This window comes from Chelonus insularis, unplaced genomic scaffold, assembly GCF_013357705.1.
Source record: "Chelonus insularis isolate UGA/USDA-ARS -01 unplaced genomic scaffold, ASM1335770v1 contig_160_pilon, whole genome shotgun sequence".
NCBI classification, from domain to species: domain Eukaryota; kingdom Metazoa; phylum Arthropoda; class Insecta; order Hymenoptera; family Braconidae; genus Chelonus; species Chelonus insularis.
This window is the reverse complement of record NW_023276401.1, coordinates 362,245-389,311: the sequence shown is the minus strand read 5'-3', so window position 1 is coordinate 389,311 and position 27,067 is coordinate 362,245. Positions and strand designations below refer to the sequence as shown.

Genomic DNA, 27,067 nt, shown 5'->3' with positions numbered 1-27,067 from the left:
ATAATTTCTAACATGTTTTAAAGATGAAAATTTTGTTTTTTTAATTACTTTCATGGTTTTTTTTAAATTTAATTTTATAAATAAATAAAAGATTTTGACACGTCGAATTTTTTTAAAAGTTGGCCACCATGAATTTATTATCAACAGTTGGCAGCTTAGAAAAATCCAACAGTACCGCCTCTAACGGTAGCATCATGAACTAATAGTTTAAAACTTGACGGTTATGCATGTTGAATGTTTTACACGCGTATTGTTATCCTTTCGTCAGGACGAATTTTGATTAATAAATAAAGTGTAAATGAGGTGACAAGGCTTCACAATGATTAACGAATGTTTCGATGATACGATGGTATCCATCAATTTCGATGTGTAAGTACTAATAAATGTCACTATCAAATTTGATTAGAGCTAGTAGTTTCTATCTTTGTCTTGCACACAGTAGTAAATTTATTTTGGAAACAGCTTTGATTGTTTTTGTCACATTTTTTTTTTCTCAACGATTCATTCATTGCTTTCCATAAATAGTCTGGAGAATAAATATCCAAAGCTCTTCAGACTCTTATTACAATTTTTAAATGGTTTTATTCTAAATAAACAATGAATCAATATGCAAACTAATAAATGAATGCAGCTTGCAAGATTAATTATTTCAACAACTAAAGACCAAATTAAACTAAACTCTCATAAATCATTTTGATTTTTTTAAAATATTTGTAATAAAATGAGAAAACAGTATTTTGGAGTAGTTTAATTCTGGGTGAATTTATTGATGGGTTTCTTGATTTTAAACTATTGATCATTGATTATATATTTATATATAAAAATCTAAAGGTTAAACAAAGTGACTTGCAGACATTATAAATTATTAACGACAGTTTTATTAGTTATTTGAGCTCATGTATCGTTTTCGTTACTCCTCAATAAGTTATTAACAATTTTATTCGTTCTTCCTGACGCTTATCATTGTGAAAAGGGTCACAGGTCATTCAGTGGTGATCATATAATTTTTTTTTCTCGATTATGTCCAATGTTGATATGATGAGAAAAATAGAAGTTACAGTTTATATCATATTTTCTGGTAAATAACATTTATAAACTGATCCATCTAATTGTATAACTGATGCATAGAATTAATAGCATCTATCTGAAAGACATGTACAATCACTTTGATTGATCTAACTGAAACTTCAGGAACAGATTAGCTTTTGTATAGCTTATTTAATCACGAGCCATGCAAACATTGTCCTTGAAATATACATGCTTGAAAAGATCGATATTTCAGTGCAGCAAATTTTGCACAACTTCTTTATCTTTCATCTCTTTCGCAAGTGCATGAAATTAATATCAAATTAATTTCATATATTTTTATGCTACTTGCAACAATTATTTTTATATATACTGAAAAGAAACTTGTAGCTTTTAAATTGAATTACGTGTTGATGAATCTGAAAATTTATACATTGGATACATCATCTTCCTTCAAGTGCTGTTGTGATCAAAAAAGATCACCAGCTGTTTATTACACGTGTGAGAGCAAAGGTCTCGTAAAAGTTAACGTCTGAAGAAGAAGATAGGGTAATGATTTGAAGAAAATAAGTGTAATAAGACAACGTAAATTCTTCAACAGCTTGTTTCTTTAGAGTGTTTAAGTTATAAACTTTTCTTGCATTTTTAACGACTAGTTTTAAAATGAACAAGAAATTCATTAACACATCATTATGGTAATAATATCAATCTCAAACTGATTAAAATTCAAATAATTTAATATATATCAAATTATCTTGACAAAAAGTTTAATAATTCCTAAAAATTGAATAAAAGTAAACTTTCGTGACAAATTTTTTATTTATTTTAAAAATCATGCAGTTGTTTTAAGAAATTAAGTGTTCAAAACTTTTTTTATACTTCCAAGGACGATTAAATATGAGATTCTATCTTGTGTATTATTTTTATAAGTATCGGGTGGGGTTTAATAAGCTCTAATAATTCATAATAAGGTTGAAAAAGAGTTTGATGATCAACAAAATCAATAAAATTTTCCATGCAAAAATTTCATGGAATTTTATACTGACTTAACAAATATCTACAATACAAGCAGTTGAATTTCATTTTTATAACAACAACAATTACAATTATGTAAAATAATAAGATAAAAAAAGTTAGTAGTCTTGAATTATTAAAATGCGTCATAAGCATCCAGAAACCATCAGCATGAAACACAATTGACCTTGTTTATTAACATTGAAGGTATATTTTTCATAAACATTAGGACCTGTAAGATGTATATTTCTAATAGGGTTAAATACCCTACGAATAAAATAATCCATAACACTTGAGAGCCACTGGTCCCCTCTGATCGATGCAATCCCTCGTCTCGAGCAGCCTCCTCTTCAATACAGATCACTTATGCTATTTTGCTTTCATGTATTTCTCCCCCTCTATCTGTCATCCCTCTGGACTGCTTGCGCTTCAGCACGTCCACATTGAATCAGTTGCCTCCCGTCCGTTCAGCAGTAAGCTCACGTCATTTTAAGACAAGTTTAACACACGTTGTGTATTCTATTACATTTGTTGTTTGGATGCTGGATGTTGTTACCGTACACTCGAGTTGAGTTTCAACAACGTAGTGACAAAAAATATTCGTTTCCGTGTTCTTGAGACCTGGTATTATTTACTATGGAACGACCAAAACCACCAGTCAAAAGAAAATTATCTTCTACCAAGACAATGACGAAAAAGGACACGTTTGTGGAAGAGTGACAAATCTCAGTGACTTTTGATTATTTTTTAAAACAATATCTATCGTGGTGTTGGATTTATTGAAGTGACATTACTGAATATTAATCTAGATTCATCATGTTGGTTTAGTGGTGTACATTTAAGAAGTGAAATAAAAAAAGTGTAACTAAGTATAAGAGAATAAATAATAATTCTCATTAAGACTGACAGACATTCTGTAATTTTGTCTTGAAAAAACTCTTTCATGTTAAAAAAACAAACATCACAAATTATTCTAATCATAAGACTGACTCTACGACGCCAAAATAACGTGCCAAAGGAGGTTTCAGTACAACGTAGTCAGTATTAAGAGAGTAGTATATATCGTTAAATTGTTGAGAATTATCAATAATAGTTTCAAACACTCATAAAGGATATTATTAGTTTTATAAACGTGAGATCTATATTAACTGTTATAAATATTAAAAATGTTCTTTGGTGGTAATACATCGTATTATGGACGAAATAGTCCACAGTCTCCAGCAAAATCTCCTGGACGAGGCAAGATTTGCAGTCCATTCAGAAAGTAAGTTAAATGCTCTAGTTGGCCTATAAATCTAATATTAATTCCATTTATTTATTTTCCCATGCTTTTATTTATTTATTTCCGGCGATATGATAGTTTTTTTCTTCATGAATCTTGATGTTATGACGAAGTATCTACACGGAAACAATAGCAAAGGTATCACGACTATGCTGTATATGATTGACCTGCATAAAATCAACATAAATTGTGCATAATGTGTATATGTAACACATTGATAGAAAATGGAAAATAGTATCTATCGCCTACGGTGATATTTAACATGAAATTATAGAAAAAAACATCTCTCCCACGTGTGTGAAACATTGGAACAACACTGATGACACTGATGACTTATTGCATGCAATCGAGCTAATTGTTTAACTACTACACCCAACGGTTAACGACCTGTTAATTGAGGAAATTTTACTTTGCATGTTAACTTTTCTCGCCTAGGCAACACTTAGTTCAGTTAAAACATTGTGTGTAATGATGGGAATGATCGGATGACATTCATTATCTTCAATTCAGAATATTCATCTATTATTAGTGTATGCTAATAAATTAGTAGCAATCATATTAATCAGTTTTATTCCATAAAATAAGATTATTGGATTTTTATTATGAGACGTAATTTCTAACTAGAGCAACAGTAAGATGCTGCAGCTGGTCCACATTCTAGTATTGATCAGTACCTCCATCTTGAACGCGGGCAAATTCTAACTGCGAAATTGTTTTTTATTTGTTAGTTTGGTCTAAATGTCGTTTGTTATTTTTATGTTCATTGATCATTATTTGAGAGTCGTTTGGAGGGGACTTTCGGTTTTATTGCAGATGTATCAGAAATATGTTGATGATGATTAAGATAAAATCATCTTGAAAAGGCGCAAGCGTGTTTACATTTAATAACTCCATGATTCTTCTATTGTACAGTGATGCTGAGTAAATAAGAATAGTATTACAATAAATTTTATTATTTAAGAATCATTTATTTATGCAAAATAAATTCAAGTACATAACATAGAAAGGTAGATAATAGGAGAAACCGGGCCAAGATGGTCTATTCAAACATTTTTTGATTTATAAGGATATAAAGGTATAAATTGTAGTAGGTACGATTTAAAAATTTTAATCCTCAATAATTCATGAATTGTTTGAAGCAGAGGTGGGCAAAATTTCACTTCAAGGGAGCCTAAATTTTGGGCCACTTCATAAACATTAATGAATACAAGTAGGAAACAATATATACCTGGAGAGTTGCTCTGGCTCTGATGAGCTGAGTATGCCCACCTCTAGTTTGAAGGTCACTATTTATTTCACATTGTTCCATGCTTAAATATCTAAATTTCTCACGTTTTCAATCATTTCTTTCTAAGGAAGTTGTCTTGCCCCCTCTTCCTCAATACTTGTGATTAATATCAAATTTATATAATTCTTGATGTTTTCCTCACTAAGCTACTTAGCTAATTAAAAGCTATGTTATTAGCTATTTTCCATGGATACATTATAGAGTTTTAGCTACGTTTTATTTCATAGTTTTCAAAAGATTAAAAACATTCTGAAAGATCACTAACGTATCTCTTGATTTGCTTATGAGCCCAAACATAAACTTGATCTGTAAAACTCGGTTGAAGATCAATGATTTTGTAATCATTTGTAATATATCGAGGACATGTTTTGTTCGATGAATAATGTCCAAAATAGTAAGTAGAGCATTCTGAATTTTTTGAAATGGGTTTACAGTGCACCATTTGTACTTGACGACTCTGTTAAAAAAAAGTTTTGTTGATTATAATTGAAAATTAAAAAAACGTAATTAAAATTATTACCCTGAACATATGTGGATTTTCTTTATATTTATCATCCAATTTACAATTTAGGGCCCATTTTGGTTCATCTTGAATACAAAAAACATGATATTAATAAGATGTAACCAAAATTAAATAACTAAAACGTTGTTTTTTTAATTATCTCAATTTCATTTACGTTACCTGATGATATATTCATTCTCATATAGAGATTCTCTGTAATTGTCGAAGTTGAACATTTCCTTAAGTCTACATTATTCATAAATTTCCAGTTAGAAAGACACGCAACAGGCTTTCTCATAACAATAATTTTATTTATAATCAAAATAGCGAAATTTTTCGATCCATTGTCTTCACTATATTCTGGATGAATAATAATCTGCGAGACATTAGAAGAGACACTGTGCCATGAGCTTTCAACTTGTAAATTCGCAGGCGAGAGTCTAAATATAACCAAAATAATCATTTCCAATAACATAAAAAAATGAATGTTAGAGAAATACTTACCCTTTAACACATTCAGCAGCCGTCATCACAACCTTTGGGTGAACAACAATACCCCTACAAATTTCTATGAAAAATTCTTCATTACTCCAATAAGGAGACTTCATGTTGATTACAATGTCATCAGGCGTCACCTTTGCTGTTAAATCCCTTGTATGGAGAGCAATAATGATTATGAAGAATAGAGACTTCCTAATATTAACAAATAAATAAATGAATATTATTGAAATGACTAATAAACTAATCGATCAATGATTATTTGATATCAAAGAAGAAACAAAAGTACATGACTACTAATTAATTTCTCTAACTTTTGCGTAGTAATTCTTATTACACTTACATTTTTCCTTATTTTACACTACAAATTTAAAGTTCGTTTGTGACTACTGGTTCTTATGATGCTGAGAAGTTGAATAAAGATTACTTATATACTGCCACAAAATATGAAGACGATATGCCGTAGTTAACTAATGATTACTTTGCTTTAGATAACTTGCATTTTGAGTATTTTATTTTTTTGATAAAATAGAGATTTCAATATAAATTCGCATGATAATTATCATTATAATTAATTACTTAAGTAGATAAAGATGAATACTTCTGAAAGGTTTGATTAATTCGTATATATAAATACTTTCAGGTATATTGTTGAATAACTGCTATCGAGGGCAAGTTGAATGTTTAAAAAAAATACGATTTACATAAAATCATCTAGTTATTTAGTTACAGTAATTTAAATTAATAAAGATTAAAAAAATTTGCAACTTTAAAGTAAAAGAAGAAGTTGAAGTTTTTTTAGCTTGATTTTATCTTGTTAATCATATCTTTTCAGATTTAAGATGATAACGGTAATTGTTAAATGCAAACCAAAGTTGTAGCAAAGTTATCTTTTTTGAGAATAATAAGTGCTTTCGTCAATTTTTAATTGTTAATAACCAAATTTGTCTTCTTATATTATTTTAGATGCTAACTTATGGCGTATTAATCTTAATATTATTCTCGATAATTATTGATTTTAATAATTAATATTTTTTTTCACTTCATCATAATTTAGTCATCATAAAAATGTTCTCCAATAATAATCAAATGAAGTTAATTTTAAAGTGTAATATTCATTGATTATATTTTTACCTTACGTAAAAAATTGATAATAATATAGGAATAAATAGGATTGAAAAAATTCAAAATGGATTGAATCTAGATATTATATTTCGACTTGGGTAAATAATATATAGTGTATATATTTTTTTGTGTATTTTACACAATCTCATGTATTTATTAATTCATAACCGTTGTATAAAGTTTTATCTTACATTTTCATATATATTTGTTATAGCCTGAGACGTCGTAGTAAACTATTTAGTTATTTATAAATAAATTCTTTTATTCTAAATTGAGTAATTGCTTAAGTATCGAGTAATTTATACAGAAAAATGGGCAATAATACATATAATTAATATTAAAATACAGGAAGATACTTTTGGAACACCATTAACATATTTCTGCATTTCATTCCGAATCCAAGGAACAACAGAATATACATAATTCGGTTGCTTACTAAAGGGAACCTCTTCACCATAAAGTGAACATATCTTTGTTGACGTATCTTGTGCAAAATAGTAATCAAGACATTGCGAATTTGTCGTACTTGATTTACAGATTATCATTTCAACTTTACGATTCTACAGAAAAAATGTTTGTGGTTAATAAACACAAATGGAAAAAAAATTAAAATGATTACCTTCAAAATATTTGGAATTTCCGCAGAATCTAATTCACATAGTTGACTAGGAATTGCAGCAAGCCGATACAAATGTGGCAAACGAAGACATTGGGATTCATCTTGAATAAAAAACAATTATTAGCAAGATACTTCAATTTTTCTCTAATTAATGTTGTTTACATCTTTTCTATTACCTGATGAAAATTTATTAAAGAGATTTGTTGTTATCAGTTTGTTTGAACAATCAGAGATTAAATCTGCATTATTCAAAAACATCTCATCAGGCAAACAAGCTATTGAATTTTCTGTAGTAATAGCAGTTTCCATGATTAAAATAGCAAAATTATTGGTACCACTACATGCAATATATTCTGGATGAATAATAATTTTTGAAACATCAGAAATCAGCAAGTACCGTAAATGTCCAATAACCAAATTCGAGGGCAATAATCTAAACATAATAGAAACAATAATTATAAATAATTTAGAAAATTAATGGTTATTAAAAAATATACAAACCCATCAACACATTCAGCAGCTGTCATCACAACAATGGGATGAATGGCAATACCTCTGCAAATTTCTGAAGAAGCTTGTAAATCATATGCCTTCATGATTATAACTTCAGCATTTGACACTTGTGCTATTGAATCACTTGAGTAAACACCAGTAATGAGCATAAAAAATAGCAGCTTCCTAATATTAACAGAAAATAAATAATTACTGTTGAAAAATAGCATAAATGAATTATTTACGTATTAGTTTAGCTATTTTATATTTTTTAATAACATAAAAAAAAAAAATGATGAACTTACATTTTAGGTTGATTTTACACCAAAAAAATTCGAACTAGTTAATGACTCAGAGATTAGGCTTCATGTTAAGGTGTTAGATAAAATGTATTTAGTGAGATTATTTAATTTCAGTCATTGAGATAAATATAAAGTAAATAATTTTTTTACTAGAATTTGAACAAACCTAACGATATAAGTAATCATAAATAATTTTACTTATTGAAATAAAAATAAATAAATAATTAAAGAATCCAGACATTTTGAATTCAATAATTGACAAAATAAATTGATTTTAACAACTTAGAGTTCCATGAACCCGAGCTTCGCCTACACAAATTAAAGAATGGCTGAACAATATTTAAGAGTATCAACTTCAATGTTAAGTGATCTTATTACATTTAGTCATACTTGAAGATATGTTGTTCTATTTTTTAAAATTATCAAGTGCATAAGAAGAAATGTTTAAATTGTAACATATTATGATAAATGTGTGTTACCAATTGTATCATTTATTGTTGACCTTTGCTTACATTATACGTCCAGTCTGTTAGTGTTCCAGTCTATTTTGGTAGACGAACAACCCTCTCAACAATCTTTGATTTGGATTTTTCCATTTTTTTTTTTAGTCTCAATCAGACCTCTTCACTCGCTCAGATGGACTCGAGGTCTAATTCTAGGAAGTTTATAAACATGAGTCCAATGCGACCATTAAATCATCTACAATTAGTTGGTGGCAAGTTGTACGTAATATCTGGAACTAATTAAATATCTCACGGTGACAGTTTTAACTAATTTTATATTTAAACCATCACCACTTAGGTAGTTAGGAACCAACCTTCTTGAAGAATTAATTGAAATGTCATTATTTAATTTATCAAGAGAGAACAAGACTACTTTAAGTTATGACAAATGAATCAGGAAGAGAGTTAAATGAACAATTTATAAATGATAATAAAACAATAGGAATTTATCATGATGAAAAAATCATACTAATTTATAATACACCTATTATAAAGATTGTGTATTGAAATATTAATGAAAGTTTCATAACTGTATCATTGTATTTAAATATTGCATCCATTGTCGAATGTGCAACTTGTAGTAATGGATCTTAAATGTACAATGAACAATCCTAATTGCTGTCAAGACGGTACAATAATTAGAATGCATTTGTTTTTGATGTGAAAAAATACAAGAATTACTTTCCTCAATTTTTTTCCTTAATTAAAACAGCTAGTTTAGAATCTCCATGAAATCTACAATACACTTTACAAAAAAAATCAATTGAATAATGTTTAATTGTGTAATCACATGATTGGTGTTGTTATCTAAAAGAATACTTAGATTGTTATAAATATATAATAATTTTGTTATATTTATTTATTTATATTAACATTATTTATTTGAAAGAAAGACAGTAAATTCTCTCAAAGATTTGACTTTAAATGTTAATAGGCTATTTCGTTTTAATCCTATACTATACTACACTATACTATACTAGAGTTGAGGTCACTTGAAAATGTTCTACCTGCATTTTCGATACTTATGTATTCACAATAATTAATACCCGAAACCCTTTGCTGGCCCAGAAAATGGTTAACCAATAAAACTTTCCTACGTTCTTGAAGATTCAAAAGCCTTAAATCGTTGGATTTCTATTGGGTGAGAGAATCTACTGTAGAACAGGTATGAGCCATCAGGATTTCTTAAAGTTCCTGTGACTAAGTACTTGGATCCCTTGATGTAATTTTCATTGTGGGTCTTATTGTTCGAGTACTCTTAATCTTCAAGGGAACCATAACTTCAAGAATGTCGCCCATACCTGCTATAGAAGGTTTTATTGTTTGCATTTAATTTAGTAACGCACATAATTTACAATTCATTCTTCCTTGCTACAGCCAAGATAATATACAAAGACAGCTGATGGAATTCACCAGAAAATTTTAATCATTTTATTGTACTCATCCTATTTTAATCTTTCACATAAATCTTCAGTTAAACAAATACAAGAAAATCATTACACTTCCTTTATTATAATACAACAAACAGATTTTTCGATAACTTATCAATTATTTGTGCATAGCCAAATGATCACTATTTGCTTAAACTTCTGATAAGAGCAAAAGAATCAATAAAAAACCACATTGTGCATACTGTGAATCAATGTGATTCATTGTTATGAGAATTGATAATTTTTTCTATCTTTTATTTTGAATATCTTGGATCAATGTTCTTATTGAAAACCTTCAGTAGATTGGCATAGCTAGTGAGGGAATGTTGGAAAATATCTATAAATTAATGATAGCAATTCGCACATCTGCAGGCTTGTGTAATTAATCATTATACATTTCCAAGTACAGAATTCATGGTAAGGGAGACTATTCGTCGAGATCTATATTAAAGCTTACTGGAAGTTACTGCATTTCCTCATTTCTTGTTGAGTGATTCTTCTATTCAAACATGTATACCTACATAAGGGTTATGAAAACTAAAATAATTTACTAAGTGCTTATTAATTTATTACCACATTCCTTTCATCATGAAGAACATTAATGATATAAGAATGACAATAAAATAAAAAAATTAGTAATGGAATTTTTTCAATCATTTTAGAAAAGATGTTAACTATTTTTGCATCATTAAAAATATTTCTATCATTTTTTTGAATTTATTATATTTGATAAAAATTATTAGATTTATAATTGTCTTAACTGTTGATACTTTCTGATTTGTTGTACATGTTTTGATGTCAATTTGTGACAGAATATCCAATCAAAAAGGAGTAACATGAGTTGGAAATTAAAAATAAAGTCATTAAAATGTATTTTTTTAAGATAAAAAACAAGTTAGAACAGTATATGTCAATCAATGAGATTATTGATCATTAGAGAACTTGAAGGATTGTAAATAGAATGTACCTTTTTACCTCTTCAAGCATCGATTCCCATCACTCGTTCATCAACAAGTCCCTTCTGGCTTTAGTTTCTCCTCAGAATAGAACTTTGCTTCAAAGTTACTGCAGTTTTTATCTCCTCCCAGGTTGTCAGTTTGCTTCCGGACCTGAAAAGAAGTGTAAAGCTTTCATTCTCTTTTACGTATTTTTGTTTCATGTTTTACTAAAGAAAAAAAAATTTTTTTATGTTTCAGCACTCAGATGCCATTGCAAGAAATCACGATGAATCAGACACGTCTGGGCAATGGTAAGATTGGAATTTTTTTTTACAAATTTGTTTTGATCAAAAAGTAAATATTTAAGTGAACTTTAGGAATAATAAGCTTTCCAAAACATCGAAGTATACTAAAATTCGAATAAATTAATTCAAAAAAAAAAAAAATCAACATTGTCAAATAAGAGCAATAATTAAATTAAAATTATTGGTATGATTGAATAAAAGCAAAACATGGATTTGAATTATCTTAAAGTTAAAAAAGAAATAAAATTAATGATTATATTTTTTGGTAAGTTTATGGTGATATTTATTGATGATATGTAGTGTAACTACGACTCCGAAATGATTTATAACAAATCAATATTTCTTTTATGACGAAAATCCGATCCCAATCAATCACTATTATCATTAAAGTGAGAAAAAAAATCAGCTTTGCGTGTCTGAATCAATAACATGCACTACTAACCCCTAAAATCTACATTTAGTTACACTGCTTGGGTTTTATTTTATTTAATTATATCCCATCACTCTAATGATATACTCTTCATGTTAATTCAAAGACCAGTTCCTTAATAACAAATTTCATTGTTCATATTTCTATTATATTCCACTTAAAAAATTATAAGCTACTTATTTACCTTAATATTTGCTCTAGATAATCCTAGATGTTGTATTCTGTTCAATTCTATTCAAAAAACTAAATTGAAAGAATTCGATAATCGAGTAATGATCTTATTTTTATGGAGCAAGTAATCTAGACAAGAAAGTGTGCTTAAAAACGGATGTGATCACATAGACGATCCTATCATCTTGAAGATAACCGGATGTGGGTTCTAGAGCAGCTGACACACCCAAGGGAGCCAGATTGAATCGATTGTTGAGGTTCATTTACAGATAAGGAGTGACGATCCTTTGGCCTTTTATTTTAGCCATTAATAATACCTATCGACGGGTCATCGAGACGTATCGACATCATCAACTCGATTAGAGGACAGTCTAAACACATGACAAAGAACAATAGAAGGCCACTGTCCCCATCATAGTTATATTGTATCAACGTAACTGATCTTATTACTTATTTCCGATGTAATTAACTTTCCATTGGTGCATGCCGATTAAAAATGTTCCATCAAGTGACTCTCGTTCATCAAGAGAAAAAGAATAACAAAAATACTTTAAGTGAGTATTTCTATCCCAAGATTCTCTCGAGACGTCGTGACGCCATTTCTCCCACTTTATCATGTCAAACTTACTCGCTGTGGTACATAGAATTCTTAGAAAATGCTCGTTTTCTTGTCTTCTTCCTCCTTTACAACTTTCTCATCTAGATTTCCTTCATTTCTAATGCATCTTCTTGGCTCTCAGAACAATCCAAAACCAAAAATATGAAAATTCTGTGGAAATTTTGGATATTTTTATAACCCCGATAGTTTTTATCTTATTTTTAGAAAGATAGTGATAAAGAAAAGTTTTCTGAAAGATTTAAGATTGTAGAATTCGAAGCTAATGAAATGTAAGCTATTTTGAGATATTTTACTGTGTTTTCTAGATTATAAATTACACATTTAACATCCAAACTTTTCATTTTTACCAAAAAAAAAAAAATTTCAGATATTTAAAATGGAATTTAAACAAATTTTAATTCTATGTTTGTTGAAGCAAATAAAATAGTTTGCTAAAAGAGAAAAAAACTGAAAAAAATTTTAATTTATTCAGGGTAGACTTTAAAACAGGTTTATAACCAAAGATATCACTCATAAATTAAATAAGTGCTCTACAAAATTCAGCTAAAATCTCACAACTTAAAATGAAAAGAAATTGTAAAGAAGATTGGAGTGAAAAGAGTTGGGTTGGAATTTCTATTTTCGTCTTGATCTCAGTGGTTGCTTCCGCAAATACTGGAGTAGATCGAGCGTCTGTCGACCTCGTTATTGCATTGGGATTCACCAATTTACTCAAACCTGATACAACTACGTGTTAAGTGGATCTAACGAGCCACTTGATATATTGGAATAAATTTGACTGTTCAAAAGCTAATTAGTTTGACCTACGAATCAGACTGAAGAGGAGATTTAGCAATGAGTGACCTTGTAAATAAATTATTCACGTCATTACATTGGCTTTGGCGATGAGATTGTTTGAAAAAGTCACAAGAAGACACCTGATTTTACGACCCCGAATGACTAGACTTTAAGAATCCAGATCAGGCGCCGTTCGACGGACCTTCGTGACTTCTTCTTAGAAGTCAAAGCTTTGTAGCCAAGACTTACAGGCGCGAATTCACTTTTCTCTCTTCAGTGCTTTGTACTTTGGACCACTCGAAAACTTTGCCAAGTCTCCTGTGCCATGGTAGTAAAATAACCTCTGTATTTTATGCTCTAGATTCATTAAAATTAAATTAAGTATCACATTACCATTTTTTGTCTATATTTAGTTGTGATTTGTCATCAGACAATGAGCTTCAGCATTTATATTTTATCTTCATGGTAACAATAAATGTTAATATAAGTGAAAATGAAGATTAGGATGATAATAGATTTCTCTAGAAATGAACCTTTGAAAAAAAGGAGAATTTAGTGATAAATGAAAGATGTTGAATATTTAGTCTAGAACAATAATACTGAAGAAGTATTATCTTTTGGCTTATATTTAACTTTGCAATTGTGAAGTAAGATTATTTATAGTTTAGAGAAAACGAAGTAAGTGTTGAAGATGTAAAGTTATTATTAATGAATGTTTTAGATCAATGGAATAAATAGCCTAGAATGAATTAGTATGATAAATCAGGATTTAGAATTTTCAAAAAAGCTACTCCAAAAAGAAAAAACGAATTAATTTGTCGCAGTAATAATTTTTGATAAAACTTTTCAAATGTATCAAACAAACGACTTTGAAAGATCATTAAATTTTATAAATTGAATCTTTCAGCAGCTGCCAAAAGTATTTTTCTCAAAGAAAACTTTTGAATCCTTTTGGTGTCGAGTAACAGGAAGTTGGATTGTATTTTCTTCTTGCCTTGGAAGTTCCCTCAGACTGCACCTAGCACGTATACAAGCACTTATTCTGGATACGTGGGATGTAGTCGTCAATCCCTCAACTTATTTCTGGTGTCTCAGTGCACCAGACTTCCTCTTTTTCTTTTCATAATTCTTTTCTATGCCATCCCTGTTGAACCAAAAATTATGTTCAACAACTGCTCCATTAATGGATTAAATTTTAAATAAATGTCTTATTGACACTTAACAGCTCATAACAAATAAATTATTCAAGCTATTTCAGCTGCGGTTTGTCTAAATAGATATATTTTTGATAAATTTAGATGAAAATTGAATTTTCAATTAAAGGAAAGTCCAACTTTACACTTCAATTCTTAACTCATCCTTTTTCTGAAAGCGACAATTCAACATTAGGTTCAACTAAATTAGCTTTCATTATTTCTTGGGCTGTAAGATTAAATCTCTATGCCTAATTGATTGGTAAAATAATTAACTTTTATAATTAAATCCAACAGAAGCACTTGGCTTCAATCAATGTTCAGTTTACTTTCCTGTCAGGTTGAGGTTTTTTACTGAATATCATTCATTTTCTGCTTAAATACACAAATACTAAAAGTCGTTAACTAGATGTTAAAGAACATCATAATTGGATGTCAATCTATAAATGTACTGTCGAGCAAAGGTACTTCTATTTTAATTATGAATGCAGTCTAAAATTAAAACATAAATGAAAGCCGATAGCAATAGAAGTAAGTCGTTAGGTCAGGTCAAATGATAGCCACATTTTTACCTGAAAAAAGACAAATAAGAAATGGCAATTTTGGCCTAAATGTGTCATCTATAAATACGGGGAGCCCCGTCGTGCATGAGTATTGCTACAAGCTCATAGAGGGATCAGTACAGCTGCAGCTGTTACTCCAAGACCGCAGAGAAGAAACTCCTCTGGAGTGAATCACCATGGTGTTTCACTGACCAGGACTACTATACTCATATCTTTTCTATTGCTTTTACTTCACAATGTTCTTATTTTTTATCATTTAAATAGATTTCAGAAGTCGTATTAATGTGGAAAGAATAATTACTTGATATTTTATGATAGTTATTGAGACTTCAGACATATTTCTATACTTTCGGTAATTTATTTAAATCAGTTTAGGCATAATCATTTATTTATCATTAAAACTGAAAGATACATTTAATAAAAAACAATTGTGTGTTTAATTATCATATGTCTAAAAGGTGGAGTGGGGTATGTTGAAGAGCTTATTTAGAAGTAGCAAGAGCTTTTCAACCTTCATGATTCATCACTGAAAAAATTTCCAATTAGAATGAGAAAGTGGATACCTGATTGTACATTAAGATATCGATAAATGACATAATTTCTCGAAAATGTCGACTACTTGAAGGAGTTTTAATTATCTAATAATTATCAAAAGTTTTTTATAGCTTTTAAACAATGAGTTTTTATCAAGAATGATTATCATTTAATTATTTCTTATTTTAAAATTTTTTATCAGAACATATTTTTTTCCAAGTTAAATATTTTGGTGAATGAGTAATTATTGTTATAGATTAGGTAACGAGCCAGTGTTATGTAACTTGCAATTTTGCACGATGAGAAATACTGAGTTATTCTAGTGAAATGAAGAGAGAAGTTTTATGCTAAATTGGGTTAAATTTAATTAATAATTATTTACGAACTAAACTAGTGATATAATTATAGACTCTTTAATGATAAAACAGCATATTCTGAAAATAGAAAAACTCTAACAAGTCACACTACCCATAGATAGGGTGCACAACAATTTAAAATTTATGTATATTATTTCCTGTTGTGAAAATCTATGACAGAGATGGGTTTGACTCATCAGTGCCAAAGCATGTTTATTAAGTAGCCCAAAGTTTAGGCTCCCTTGCAGTCAAACTATGCCCACCTCTGATCTATGGTCACATTATAATACCTATATAGGTATTGAAAAGCTAAACCCAACAATGAGTGTAGATTCGACACTTTAAAATGGAGAACAATATAACAAAGAACAGATGCTGAGATCTCATGAAACAAACACGTGTCATCCAAAAGTCTGAACAAAGGGAAACCGTGACAAAAGGGGCCTTGTTCAGGAAAATTTTGCCTGCTGCATGGTAGGACTAGGAAGAGTAGTTGTAGAGTCATTAGCTTCCTCAATAAATAATACTAGTGCATTCGGTGTGCTGCATCTGCAGTTTAGAAGATTCAGTTTAGAAGAGTCATGTTGAATCTAATTATATTATTTGTCTGGTAGATTGTTGATAAACTAGGATATTTTGGTGTAACGATCCAACACACATTCTCTTTATATGCTGTATTTTATTACATACATGAGATTAAAGTGATATATATTCTGTAAATAAATAGAGAACAATATTAGTTTAACTTTTCTAATTCATTTCTATATTTTGTAAACTCTAATAATGTCAAGTTTTATCAGTTTATTTATTGCACTATGTCGGAGTTATTTTATTGGATATTATCAAACAAAAAGTATTTATAAGTTAACAAAGTTTTAGAAAAATTATTCAATGTGTTGAAATGATTCATTTCTTTTCTAATAATGCGTATATATTTTTATAAAAGAAAAAGAAAACAAAGGCTACTTGTCTTGGCTCAGTTTGATCCTTGAATCATATACCTATATTGCTCTTTAGACATTGAAAATAATTTTAAACTACTCTTTGTACAACGTATTAACATTTGGCCTCTCTCAGTTACTTTTTACCCGTTGACGATGCTAGTCGTCGTGTAAGGGTTAAAATTTTAATTTAAAAAATTACAATTATCGAGAACAGTGCTCGATAGTCGAGAAAACGACATGAAAAATTTAACCCGGATGAGTTATTTTGTGGAATGGGATGTGGCAAGTCAAAACTTGCTCCTTCAGATAACGATTCAACCACTGGTGAAGATAAACCCATCAGAATAGAAATCATGTTCGGTAGGACACATCCTTATTACTTTTATAAATCAATCTTTTTTTTTATCCAGTTCATTTATTTGCTCATGTTGGTCTAGAAGTCCATGAGGATTTATTTAGACTCAATCAGCTTCTTTTTATAAGCTAAATCTGTGTGGTAGAGCTAAGACATTCTCGACTAAAGCTTCGATCTGAATTTGACGGGGAAATAAAAAAAAAGTAAAAAAAAAAAAAATAGCAGAAAAGCGATTGGTCCAACATAAAAACAAGAGGAATAATAATAGGTCGCGAAGCTGCTTACTCTTTGGTCAGTAGCCAAAAGGGTCGAGGAATAAGCGTCGCGACGTGTGTTCTTCACTTCAAACTCTTGCGAAGTTGGCACAATGCTTAAATATCCTCAAGGCGCGACAACTGACTGATAGCATCGATGTCTGATTAATTTTAATTAAACAAACAGGTGTGATGAAGAAATTTCTGAAAATAAGCTGAAATATTCATCAAGATCTTTTTAGACAGCAGAAATAATTTTACTTTGTTGTGAGATTAAATTTATATTTAGATTTAAAAACTTTTCTTCATTGTTATAGTTTTATTTAGTAATTTATTCGTCTGTTTGAACATAAGAATAAAAAAAAATATTATCAATATGGATAAATTAAATTCAGTTATCTAAAAATTCATTGGTTAACCACAAAAATCATGTATGAATGTCACGTGAGTGCTTCAAATTTAGACTGAGAAAACGCGGGTTTTGGAAAGCTTTCAATTTCTTTCGCCCTGCAATGCAGAGTAAGAAATATTTTACTTGATTTTGTAAAAAAAATATGGGTTAGGTTATGGAAATAAAATTTTTTATAAAACTGTATTGTTAAATATTAATTATCATAATTAATCAGGTTCTTTAGATAGAAAAGTATTAATTAATATGATTATTTTACAGGCACCAGCACAAGGTCTCCAGGAAAGGTTCTTCCTGCTGGAGCAATGACCATGAAAGACTATGAGGAACATTTGGAAGCTTTAAAAAGTGAAAATTTCCAACTTAAATTAAGGGTATTTTTTCTGGAAGAAAGGATGGGAATAATTAGTACAGGTGCAGCTGATGAAGATCCAGTTAGAAAAAATATCAAATTGAAGGTTAGTAAATTCAATAAAAAATAGAACAAAAAATTTAATTCATTCTTTTGTATGATGGAAATAAATTTAATTTGCTTTCAGGTTGAAATTGAGGCTTTGAAGAAAGAGTTGATAGAAAAACAGAAGCTTTTGAGTCAAGCAGCGAAGGCGTTTGAATTATATGAAGAACAGAAAGAAGTAACGAAACGTAATGAAGCTCAGTATGAAGAATCATTGGAGAATAGACGACTACGTATAATTGAGCTTGAAAAAGGTGGGCATGAATAAAAGAGAAGACACTTATTCACTTTAGTGTATATTAGATTGCTTTCTTCGCAATAAAAATTTATTATTCTCGATTTAATGTAATAACTTACGTAATCTTTTTTTTTTAGAATTAGAAGAATATCGAGAAAAATTATCTGATACGTCGATATATTACCAAGAAGCTTTTGGAATTTCACCAGAAATCGCTTTGGAAAATAAAGAAAAACTAAATCAAATGGAAGAATTGGTGAGATCTCTTGAAATGCAGGTGATGAATATTCTTGCAGTCCAATAAAATGATATTAATAACAAATAAACTGGAACTTTACATTGAAAATATTATTCTAATTATAATTATAGGTAGAACAGTTAAAGTCGAGTTTGGACGAAGAACGAACATGGGGTCAAGAAATGGAAACTGAAAGAGACGAGTTAAGAGCTCGTTTAGAAGAAGAAACTCAAGTCCGAGAAAAATTAATCATGGATAAAGATCTAGATATCGAAACTTTGAGAGCGAAAGTTAAAGAATTAGAGGAAGAAGCGTTCAGACGTGAAAGTGTAACACAACAATACAAGACAGAGCTTGCGGAAAAAGATCGAATTATCAAGGAAAAAATCTCATTGTTAGAAGAGAAGTGTCGTGCATGTGAAGAATTGAATGTTGTTGCTGAGAAGAGAAAGAAACAAGTCGATCAATTAAGATTATCGGTTAAATCTCGGGATGAAGCCTTGGCAGATACGAATAATAAATATCGCACGCTTCTTAATCAGGTAACTACAATGATCATTAATGATGAGTATTTTTTTAACAATTGAATGCAAAGATAATTTTTTAAATGGGTTTTATTAATGTGTTTCAATTTAATAACAATAGAATAATTTTATAATAGTTAATTAAATGATAACCAATTAATTTTAATGTGTTTTATTCTTGACAGTTTGAAAATAATAGACGTTTCTCACCACCAAGCAGTCCGTCCACCTTAGATGATTCTCAATCAATCAGGTCAAATTTAAAATCAGGACCAATAGGTTCTCCATCACGTGTATTGATGAGTTCATTTGATTGGGACAGTAAAAAAGACAAAGCAATTTCTACAACACCAACGCCATCAGTTATGTTTGATAACAGCAAAGAAATAAATGATTTAAAGAGGGTACTTATAATATTCAAACTATTATTATTCATTAATTAAATATACTTCAAAGAATTTATATACTCATCTTATGGATATAATTTTTTAGCAACTAGAAGAGAAAGATCAAGAATTGGAGAAACAAAATGAGGAAAAGAAACGGTTAATTCTCAAGTTATGTAATGTTCAACAATCAGCAGAGCATACAGAAAATGAATTAAACCAGCTTAAACCTCGACATGAACAGGCATTGAAAATGATACAAAGATTCTGTTTACAACAGAAAAAACTTGATGAAAAACTCTTGAGGAAAGAACAAAAAAAAGCAGAGATGCAACAAGGTTTAAAAAAACCAGCCGAAACTTTCAAATTAAAAAGAAACGATGGATTACAAAAAAATATTGATATCGAAACGTCTGATGGTTCCGATGAACAAATGACCCAGGTTGGTAAATCAATTATTCTTTGATAGCCAAGCATGATTGTTGTTTCATTGTAATTTTATTTAATTTAAAGCATCATTAAATATAGTATCCAATTTGCAATTTATATGACAAAATGAGCTCTAATGATGGCGTCAAAGTGAACTCTTTATAATTTTAAATAGTGATTACAGTGAATGCCTTCATGAATTAGACCAAAAATGCAGTTAATATGAGCTCATTTAGACATAATCTTATAAACTATCTTGGCTGTCTGGAAATATGAATTCTTTTCTTTCAACAATTTTTATTTTAACAATCACAGAATCAATAAGGACTAAAACATTTCTATATTTGAGTAGTGAAACGCATTGGTTTTCCTTTTTTCAGAAAGAATCTTCTACTTCTTCTTCTTCTCCTCGGCTTTGACAACTTCATTATACTGCATGTTATATTCAGCTTCGAGATTCACTTTTACAAATTTTACTATATTTTTATGAATTTCGCTTTATGAAAATAAGAAAAATTATTCAAGAAAATATAATTTATATTTTAAACTCTTCGTCTTTCTTTCTAACCACATACTTTTCAATACTTCATTTCTATTTTTCTCCTATATTTTTCCTTGTTTCAAGTTGATACATTTATGAATTCCTAAGTTAAATGTCCTACTCACAATATTATCCTTAGACCATCAAAATTTTTGTCGACGGATAAATCTACACATAATAGAGAATCGCAGTGATATAAACAGGAAAAGAGGCCTTCCTTTATGCTAATAATAGCAAGACCGTTCTGGGTGCCTTACAGTCATACCAAAATTCATTTCGGTCAGTCAAGCCGACGCGTGTCGCGTGCTTACATTTCTACGATTATCACGAACGACTATTTGAAAAATTAACGACTGATAACTGCTAAAATTTGTTGTCATGACTTTTGATCTTTTCTAATTTACCTGTTAACATTTGCTTCACTTTTTGTGCATTCGACTGATACCTAGCTGACTCTAATCTTAGATAAAATTAACACAACGGTATTTTTCAATTAAAAATCGTAAGTGTTATTCGACAAATATTCTTGAACGACATAGACAGTTTTTGTATTTAATACGACTGTTGTTAAATTATTAAAATGTTGTCATGTTTATGTGTCTCAATGCGAGTAGAGGTAGGTAACAATGGACCTTTCGTAATCATTTCCAATGACAAGAACGATTTGTAAAATTTTATTTTTGAAATGTAATCCAATACATTTTACCTCGAAACTAACTTAAAATATACATTTACTAATATTTTTATTTATTTTAAATCATTGTTAACAACATTTATATGATCAATAAAAATTCTTTAACCAAGTTTACGATGAGAAAAAATAAACATAACAATCATAATAATAATTGGAATTTAGTAGCGAAGCTTGTGTAAAAAATAGCGTAAAGACTGAGATTCTAAAATCTTTTTTAGGAACCAGTCGTTGCTATATTGCCACCGAGATCATGGACAAAGCAGTAGAAAAATGACTCAATCAATTAGCTCCCAAGAATAATAAACTATCTAATGAAAACCTTCAATTTAAATTTCTATCCTTTGTATTATTAATCCTACATCTCTTTTGCATGTGTAAACATCTTTTTTTTCTAAATAAATATATTTTTGATCGATATTCAAGTGTGTGAGTTTTATTGATGGAAAAATTATTTTGCTTTTTGTGTACAGCAACGTTTCGAGGAATTGGAAGCAAAGATTAACGATCTAAGAGATGAAATTACTAGTATCAAGGCTGAAAAAGTTAAGCTGAAGCATCAAGTACAAGAAGAATCAAAGGTAAATAATATAAACAATAACAAGAAAATACTGTTATTAATAAAGAAAAATGAAATTAAATACTTTATTCAAATGTTCACAATTGAAACTAAAGTTTCCAAGTGCATTTGAGTGAGTTTAAACTACTGGAAGTTCTAAAGCTTCAGAGTTTGCGAATATAAATAGATACATATAAAAGCATTAGAGTATAAATTCCTAGCCGGTTTATCCTCGAATGCAGTCAACAGAAAGGGACTCTACATATTTGAATTGAAGCATGAAAATTTTACTTTTTCTTCTTTTTTTATTTTCTATACTAAAATAACTATTTTTTATAGGATCTCCAAAATCAGCTCGAGTCTACGCAAAAAGAAATCAATAATCTGGATACAGAGAAAAATAAAATGGATTCATACTGGTCCGATTCCGATGTACCTCCGGCACCATCTCCAAAACCATCTTTACCCATCAACGAAGAAATAGATCCTATAAATGATTCACCACACACACAAATTGACAAGTTAAAAATGAAATTGTTTATCAAAGATACAGAAACTAAACAATTGAATAAGAAAATTGAAGAATTGACCAAAGATCTTCAAGTAAAGACTCAGAATTTACAGAAATTAGTTAATACTGAACTTTGGAGCAAAAATAAAGAAATTGCAAAACTCCACAATCACATGACTGCAAATCAAAGTTACGATAAAAATCGTAGTAAATCTGATCAAGAAAATGCATATCATTTGAATATTTTACTTAAAGAATTAAATGAATGTGGAGTTCAAGTTGAATTTAATGAAGAAGCTGTCCATATTAATTTCTTGAAAGATGGCCATTCTGGTAATGTTAAAACAATGATTGCTTATATTGAAAAATTGAATGAAGAAAAAACAAAACTTCAAAGTGAAGTAGATTCTTTAACTTGGTTCACGATGGTATCTAAAGCAGATTCAAAACTCGAGATTGGTGATGAAATTGAGTCAAGAAATCCTACAACATATTGTGAATTATTAAGAACGCACTTAATAGGGCTTATTAAGTTTATGAAAGCAACTTTGTCATCTCCCGATTATCCAGAAGACAGTGAACAAAGGAAAATCATTCTTGAATTTTTAGCAAACACAAAACCATTCTCTGAAAACTTAGTTCAAGCTGTGAAAAATAGTCCAATTGCGATCAATAATGAAAACGATCAGGTGAATCATGTCGATGATCAAGATCAAGGTTTCAGAGAATCACAATCTGATTCTGAAACATACTCTGAGCCTGACAGAAGCGTTTCAAAAGCTAGAATGGGTTTGAAGATCAATGATCAATGCCGATGTCGAGTAATAACTAGACATACTAAAACGAATAAAAACTTAAGTGATTCAGAAGATTCTCTTGATTATATTCCCTTTTATTCAACATCACAACATGATTTAATAGATAATGAAGTTTCTAAAGCTGTCGAAACACTCCGAGATCTATGTCATATTCTTTGTACAGATTTTGATTCTTTACGTAATGAGTTAGTGAAAAAATGTCAGCTCGATGATGTATTAGAAGAAAAACTATTGCCAGCGATTTTCAATAAATTAGAAAAGTCAGTAGAGCTGTGTGACAAAGTAAAAGTTCTTTTCGAGAAGAAAATTCATGAATATCATGATTTGATGAAATCGAAACAACATGAAGTTAAAAAATTGGAAGACGATACGCAAAGATTTTCACAATTGAATCATTCAACGACAACGGCCATTATCAAACATCATCATCAAAATGATAACCCTTCGCAAATAGTATATAACTGTCGCGAAGAAATTGAAGAATTGAAAACTCAAATACAGAAATTGAAACAACAAAATGATGAAGCTTCTGAAAGTATTGCTAAGCTTACCAAGGACTTAGATCGTTTGACACTAGCTCACAGTCAAGTTCTTGTGGACAACACAAAGTTGACTAATGAAAAATTGAAATTGGAACAAGAATTAAGAAAATCCGTAAATCGATATGAAAGTACTGTGCGTTCTATTCGTGAAAAATTCAATAAAGAAGTCGCTGAATTGAATCAAATGAATGGTTCTCATAGAACAAGAATGCAAGATTTAGAAGCAACTAATAAAGAATTGAGAAGGAGAGTTTTGTGTGAAACAAGCGACTCAGCACCAAGTTCTAGTGGAGTTTCGTCGATTCCTACTGAGATTAATAAACCTTGCGATGATATATTGCAAGAATTCCATTCTTATAATGTAAGTTAACAAGTTTATATCAACTACTATAATTATTTATAAAAAAGTCTGGAATATTAATATATTGATTTTTTTTTAAATATAGAGTTCTCAGTATTGGCTACCTACTAGTTATCCATCCTCATCTGGAAGAAGTAAATCCAGCTGTTCACCAGACCTTGGTATTGAAAGTGATGCTGCTGCGTCAACAAGGCCTTTGAAAGATACTCTCAAGATCACTGAATCGATGACAAATTTATTAAGCGATGAAGAAAATTGCAACACTAATGCATTAAGAGATCTAGACAGAGAAAGTCCGCTACAAATGGAAGGTACTTACAAACCTCTTGATATATTGTATATTCTTATTGATAGAATCAGAGTTGGAATACTGTACTTTAATAATTTTGGTTTATTATTTTATTTATAGGTGGACATAATTATAGTATGTATTTCAAACAGTTGAGTTCTATGGCTTTTAGTTCTTAAATTATTATGTATTTCTATCGGAATGCACTCAGTATTTGCAAAAAAACTTAATATATAACTTATTTGTACTTGCGCTATTGACATTTACATTATTTCATGATCTATATTAATTTATAAAATCTTACTTTAATAATTCATTTCATTTCATTGGATTGATTAAAAAAGCTAGAACTCGTAAATCTGGTTAACTTTATTCATGAATGAACTATTAATTACTTTAAATGGCAAAATAACATCCATAATTCGATGTTATAATTGAATAAATACTTGATAAAGTTATTAATAATTTTTTCATTTTGTGTAGGTCTAGATGAAGTCGAGGCATTGAAACAAGAGAATGAAGCACTAAAGAAGAGATTACTGAAAACAAGGAAGGCTCTTGAAGATACATTTAAGCATCTTTCTGCGTCAAACAGAAATAAGAAAAATGTTGAGAAAGCAATTACTAAGCAATTAATGATTACGAAAAGTATTTTAAACAAAACGAGAACGTATGAAGACCAATTAGATAACTGACATATAAAAAATCAAAATATAAAGTTAGAGTAAAGCACTAAAATGAAGTACAAGTCCACAAGTTTTCTTGTACGATTTAATGTTAGACAAACTTTTTTCGTGAACAATCTGTTTTATTATTCATCGCGTTGCTTTTTTATTTGATTTTTTTGCGGTTCACTCTTAGATCCGATCGACTGATTGAATCATTGGTACTTAAGTTTATCAATAAAGTAATTGTTATGACAGACAATATGAAATAATAAATATTTTCATACTGATATGAATACGATTTTTTAAAAAAATGATGAATGTTAAAAAACCAAAAAAAACTAATGTTAAAATACTCAGTTATTCGCAAAATTGTTAAGCATCTTTAGAATAGTTCTTGTAAATACTTAAAAGGTAAGAAACGCGAACATCTGACATTTTTTTTATACGTAGAATTTACTGATGAATCATTTCACGTAATTGGAATAAGGGCAATATTGATAAATTATGTAAGTGTATATAACATTTATAATCAACGAATCACAATTGAACATCTGTATATAAAACATGAAAATAAAGTGCCATTAATATTTACAATAAAATGCTCTGTTGATTAATGATTGAAAAAAAAAACCTTTATTTAATATTTAACCTATTTATCAATATCATTTTATTTTTAAGCTTATAAAAATATATTTTTACTTCAATATGTTAAAAGAAAAAATAATAAATTAAGATAACATTTTTAATTGTTTATCTATCCAACTATTGAGAAGATAATTTTTAAGAGCCCAAATAGTATGACGAAGCTCTGCTGTGCTGCCCCAATCTTCTGAGATCTTTCCCATCCAAAAATGGAAATTTTTTATTTGGTTACGAATTCGAAGTTTGGTTGTATCTAATAGCTTTTCCAGATTCTTTTTTGATTCATTTATATTAACTCTACCGACATCGCTCAACGATGACATATCCATTAGTTTAAGTGATTTCAATTTTTCATCAGCTTCTCTGATTTCTTTTACTATTTCTTCAAACATTAAAATGAACTCACACAAGTCCTTTACATTATTCTCATTCATTTTTGTAAAATTATATTATATTTAAACGAGTATCATCTACCTGTAAATAATATTTTATGTCAAAATTATATTACTGAAATAATTATATCATCTGTAACAATAATTTGGTACCTTTATATCACAATTATTGAACGGATAACCTTCGATTCCAATGTCGAGATGCCTTCTTTTCAATTAAAATACTAATCAGTCAAAAAATTATATATTTGATCATCATAAAAGAAAATAAAGAAAGTAAATCATTAGAATTAATTTTCGATAATTCTTTATCCTTGGAGTATTCTCTGTAACGTTTTTTACGTATCTGATTTACTTACGTTTATGGAAAACTTCTTTTGATTCCAGTATAACTCTGGATTATTTTTAGCTTCCTGAAAAAAATTCACAGTGTGAATAATTAAGCTGATAAATATCTTTTAAATTAATTCTTTATGCATAATGAAGAATAATAAAATCATAATTACATACTTTTCTCAAAATGATGTTTACAAAAAATGTAATTCATGTCTGGCTTGTCGTGGCTTAGGCCATTTTAGATGGCATCAAGAGTCCATTCAATACACAGAATACTACCAGCACCTTAACATTATCAGAAAATATATAAAATTATTAAATTTAAATCAGATTTATGTTTATGAAAAGCTTCATTTGTTATTTGAAAAATTGGTTTTTTGCACACACAAATTCAGAAAACACTGTAGCGCTCTACCGGTAAATAGAAGAAGGAAAAATTACTTCTTTTATTTATGACCAAAACCGCTAGGGGCGCTGATGGCTAGTGACGCGCGCAATTCGCGGAATTCGCGATGC

General features: G+C 29.3%; 1 protein-coding gene and 1 long non-coding RNA gene across 7 annotated transcripts; one reads left to right on the top strand and one right to left on the bottom strand.

Moving 5' to 3' along the window:
• The first annotated feature begins 196 nt into the window (after positions 1-196).
• Positions 197-25,780, top strand: LOC118064113 (centrosomin). 6 transcript variants are annotated; one of them, XM_035078515.1, is made up of 13 exons: positions 197-369; positions 11,278-11,330; positions 18,191-18,387; positions 18,469-18,640; positions 18,762-18,901; positions 18,994-19,404; positions 19,572-19,790; positions 19,879-20,214; positions 21,907-22,014; positions 22,332-24,224; positions 24,310-24,535; positions 24,634-24,648; positions 24,997-25,780. In XM_035078515.1, the coding sequence occupies exons 1-13, from the start codon at positions 320-322 to the stop codon at positions 25,206-25,208; spliced, it is 4,032 nt and encodes a 1,343-aa protein (XP_034934406.1). In that variant the 5' UTR covers positions 197-319; the 3' UTR covers positions 25,209-25,780. The 6 variants fall into 6 exon arrangements, with proteins under 6 accessions (XP_034934406.1, XP_034934405.1, XP_034934403.1 ...); XM_035078514.1 differs by lacking the exon at positions 197-369 and adding an exon at positions 2,505-3,304 and having other exon boundaries at positions 18,762-18,880; XM_035078512.1 differs by lacking the exon at positions 197-369 and adding an exon at positions 2,505-3,304.
• A 60-nt stretch (positions 25,781-25,840) lies between these two features.
• On the bottom strand, positions 25,841-26,962 carry LOC118064115 (uncharacterized). Its single transcript, XR_004690024.1, has 3 exons — positions 26,726-26,962; positions 26,369-26,628; positions 25,841-26,297 (listed from the first exon to the last, which is right to left on the bottom strand). It is a non-coding gene; the product is annotated as an uncharacterized lncRNA (long non-coding RNA).
• Positions 26,963-27,067: the final 105 nt, after the last annotated feature.

Excerpts from the sequence above, each read along its gene's own strand:
- LOC118064113 (XM_035078512.1), top strand. The coding sequence starts at position 3,207 with ATGTTCTTTGGTGGTAATACATCGTATTATGGACGAAATAGTCCACAG. Across the intron at positions 18,902-18,993 it reads TGAGATCTCTTGAAATGCAG|GTAGAACAGTTAAAGTCGAG; the intron begins GTGATGAATATT and ends TTATAATTATAG. Across the intron at positions 24,225-24,309 it reads AAGAATTCCATTCTTATAAT|AGTTCTCAGTATTGGCTACC; the intron begins GTAAGTTAACAA and ends TTTTAAATATAG.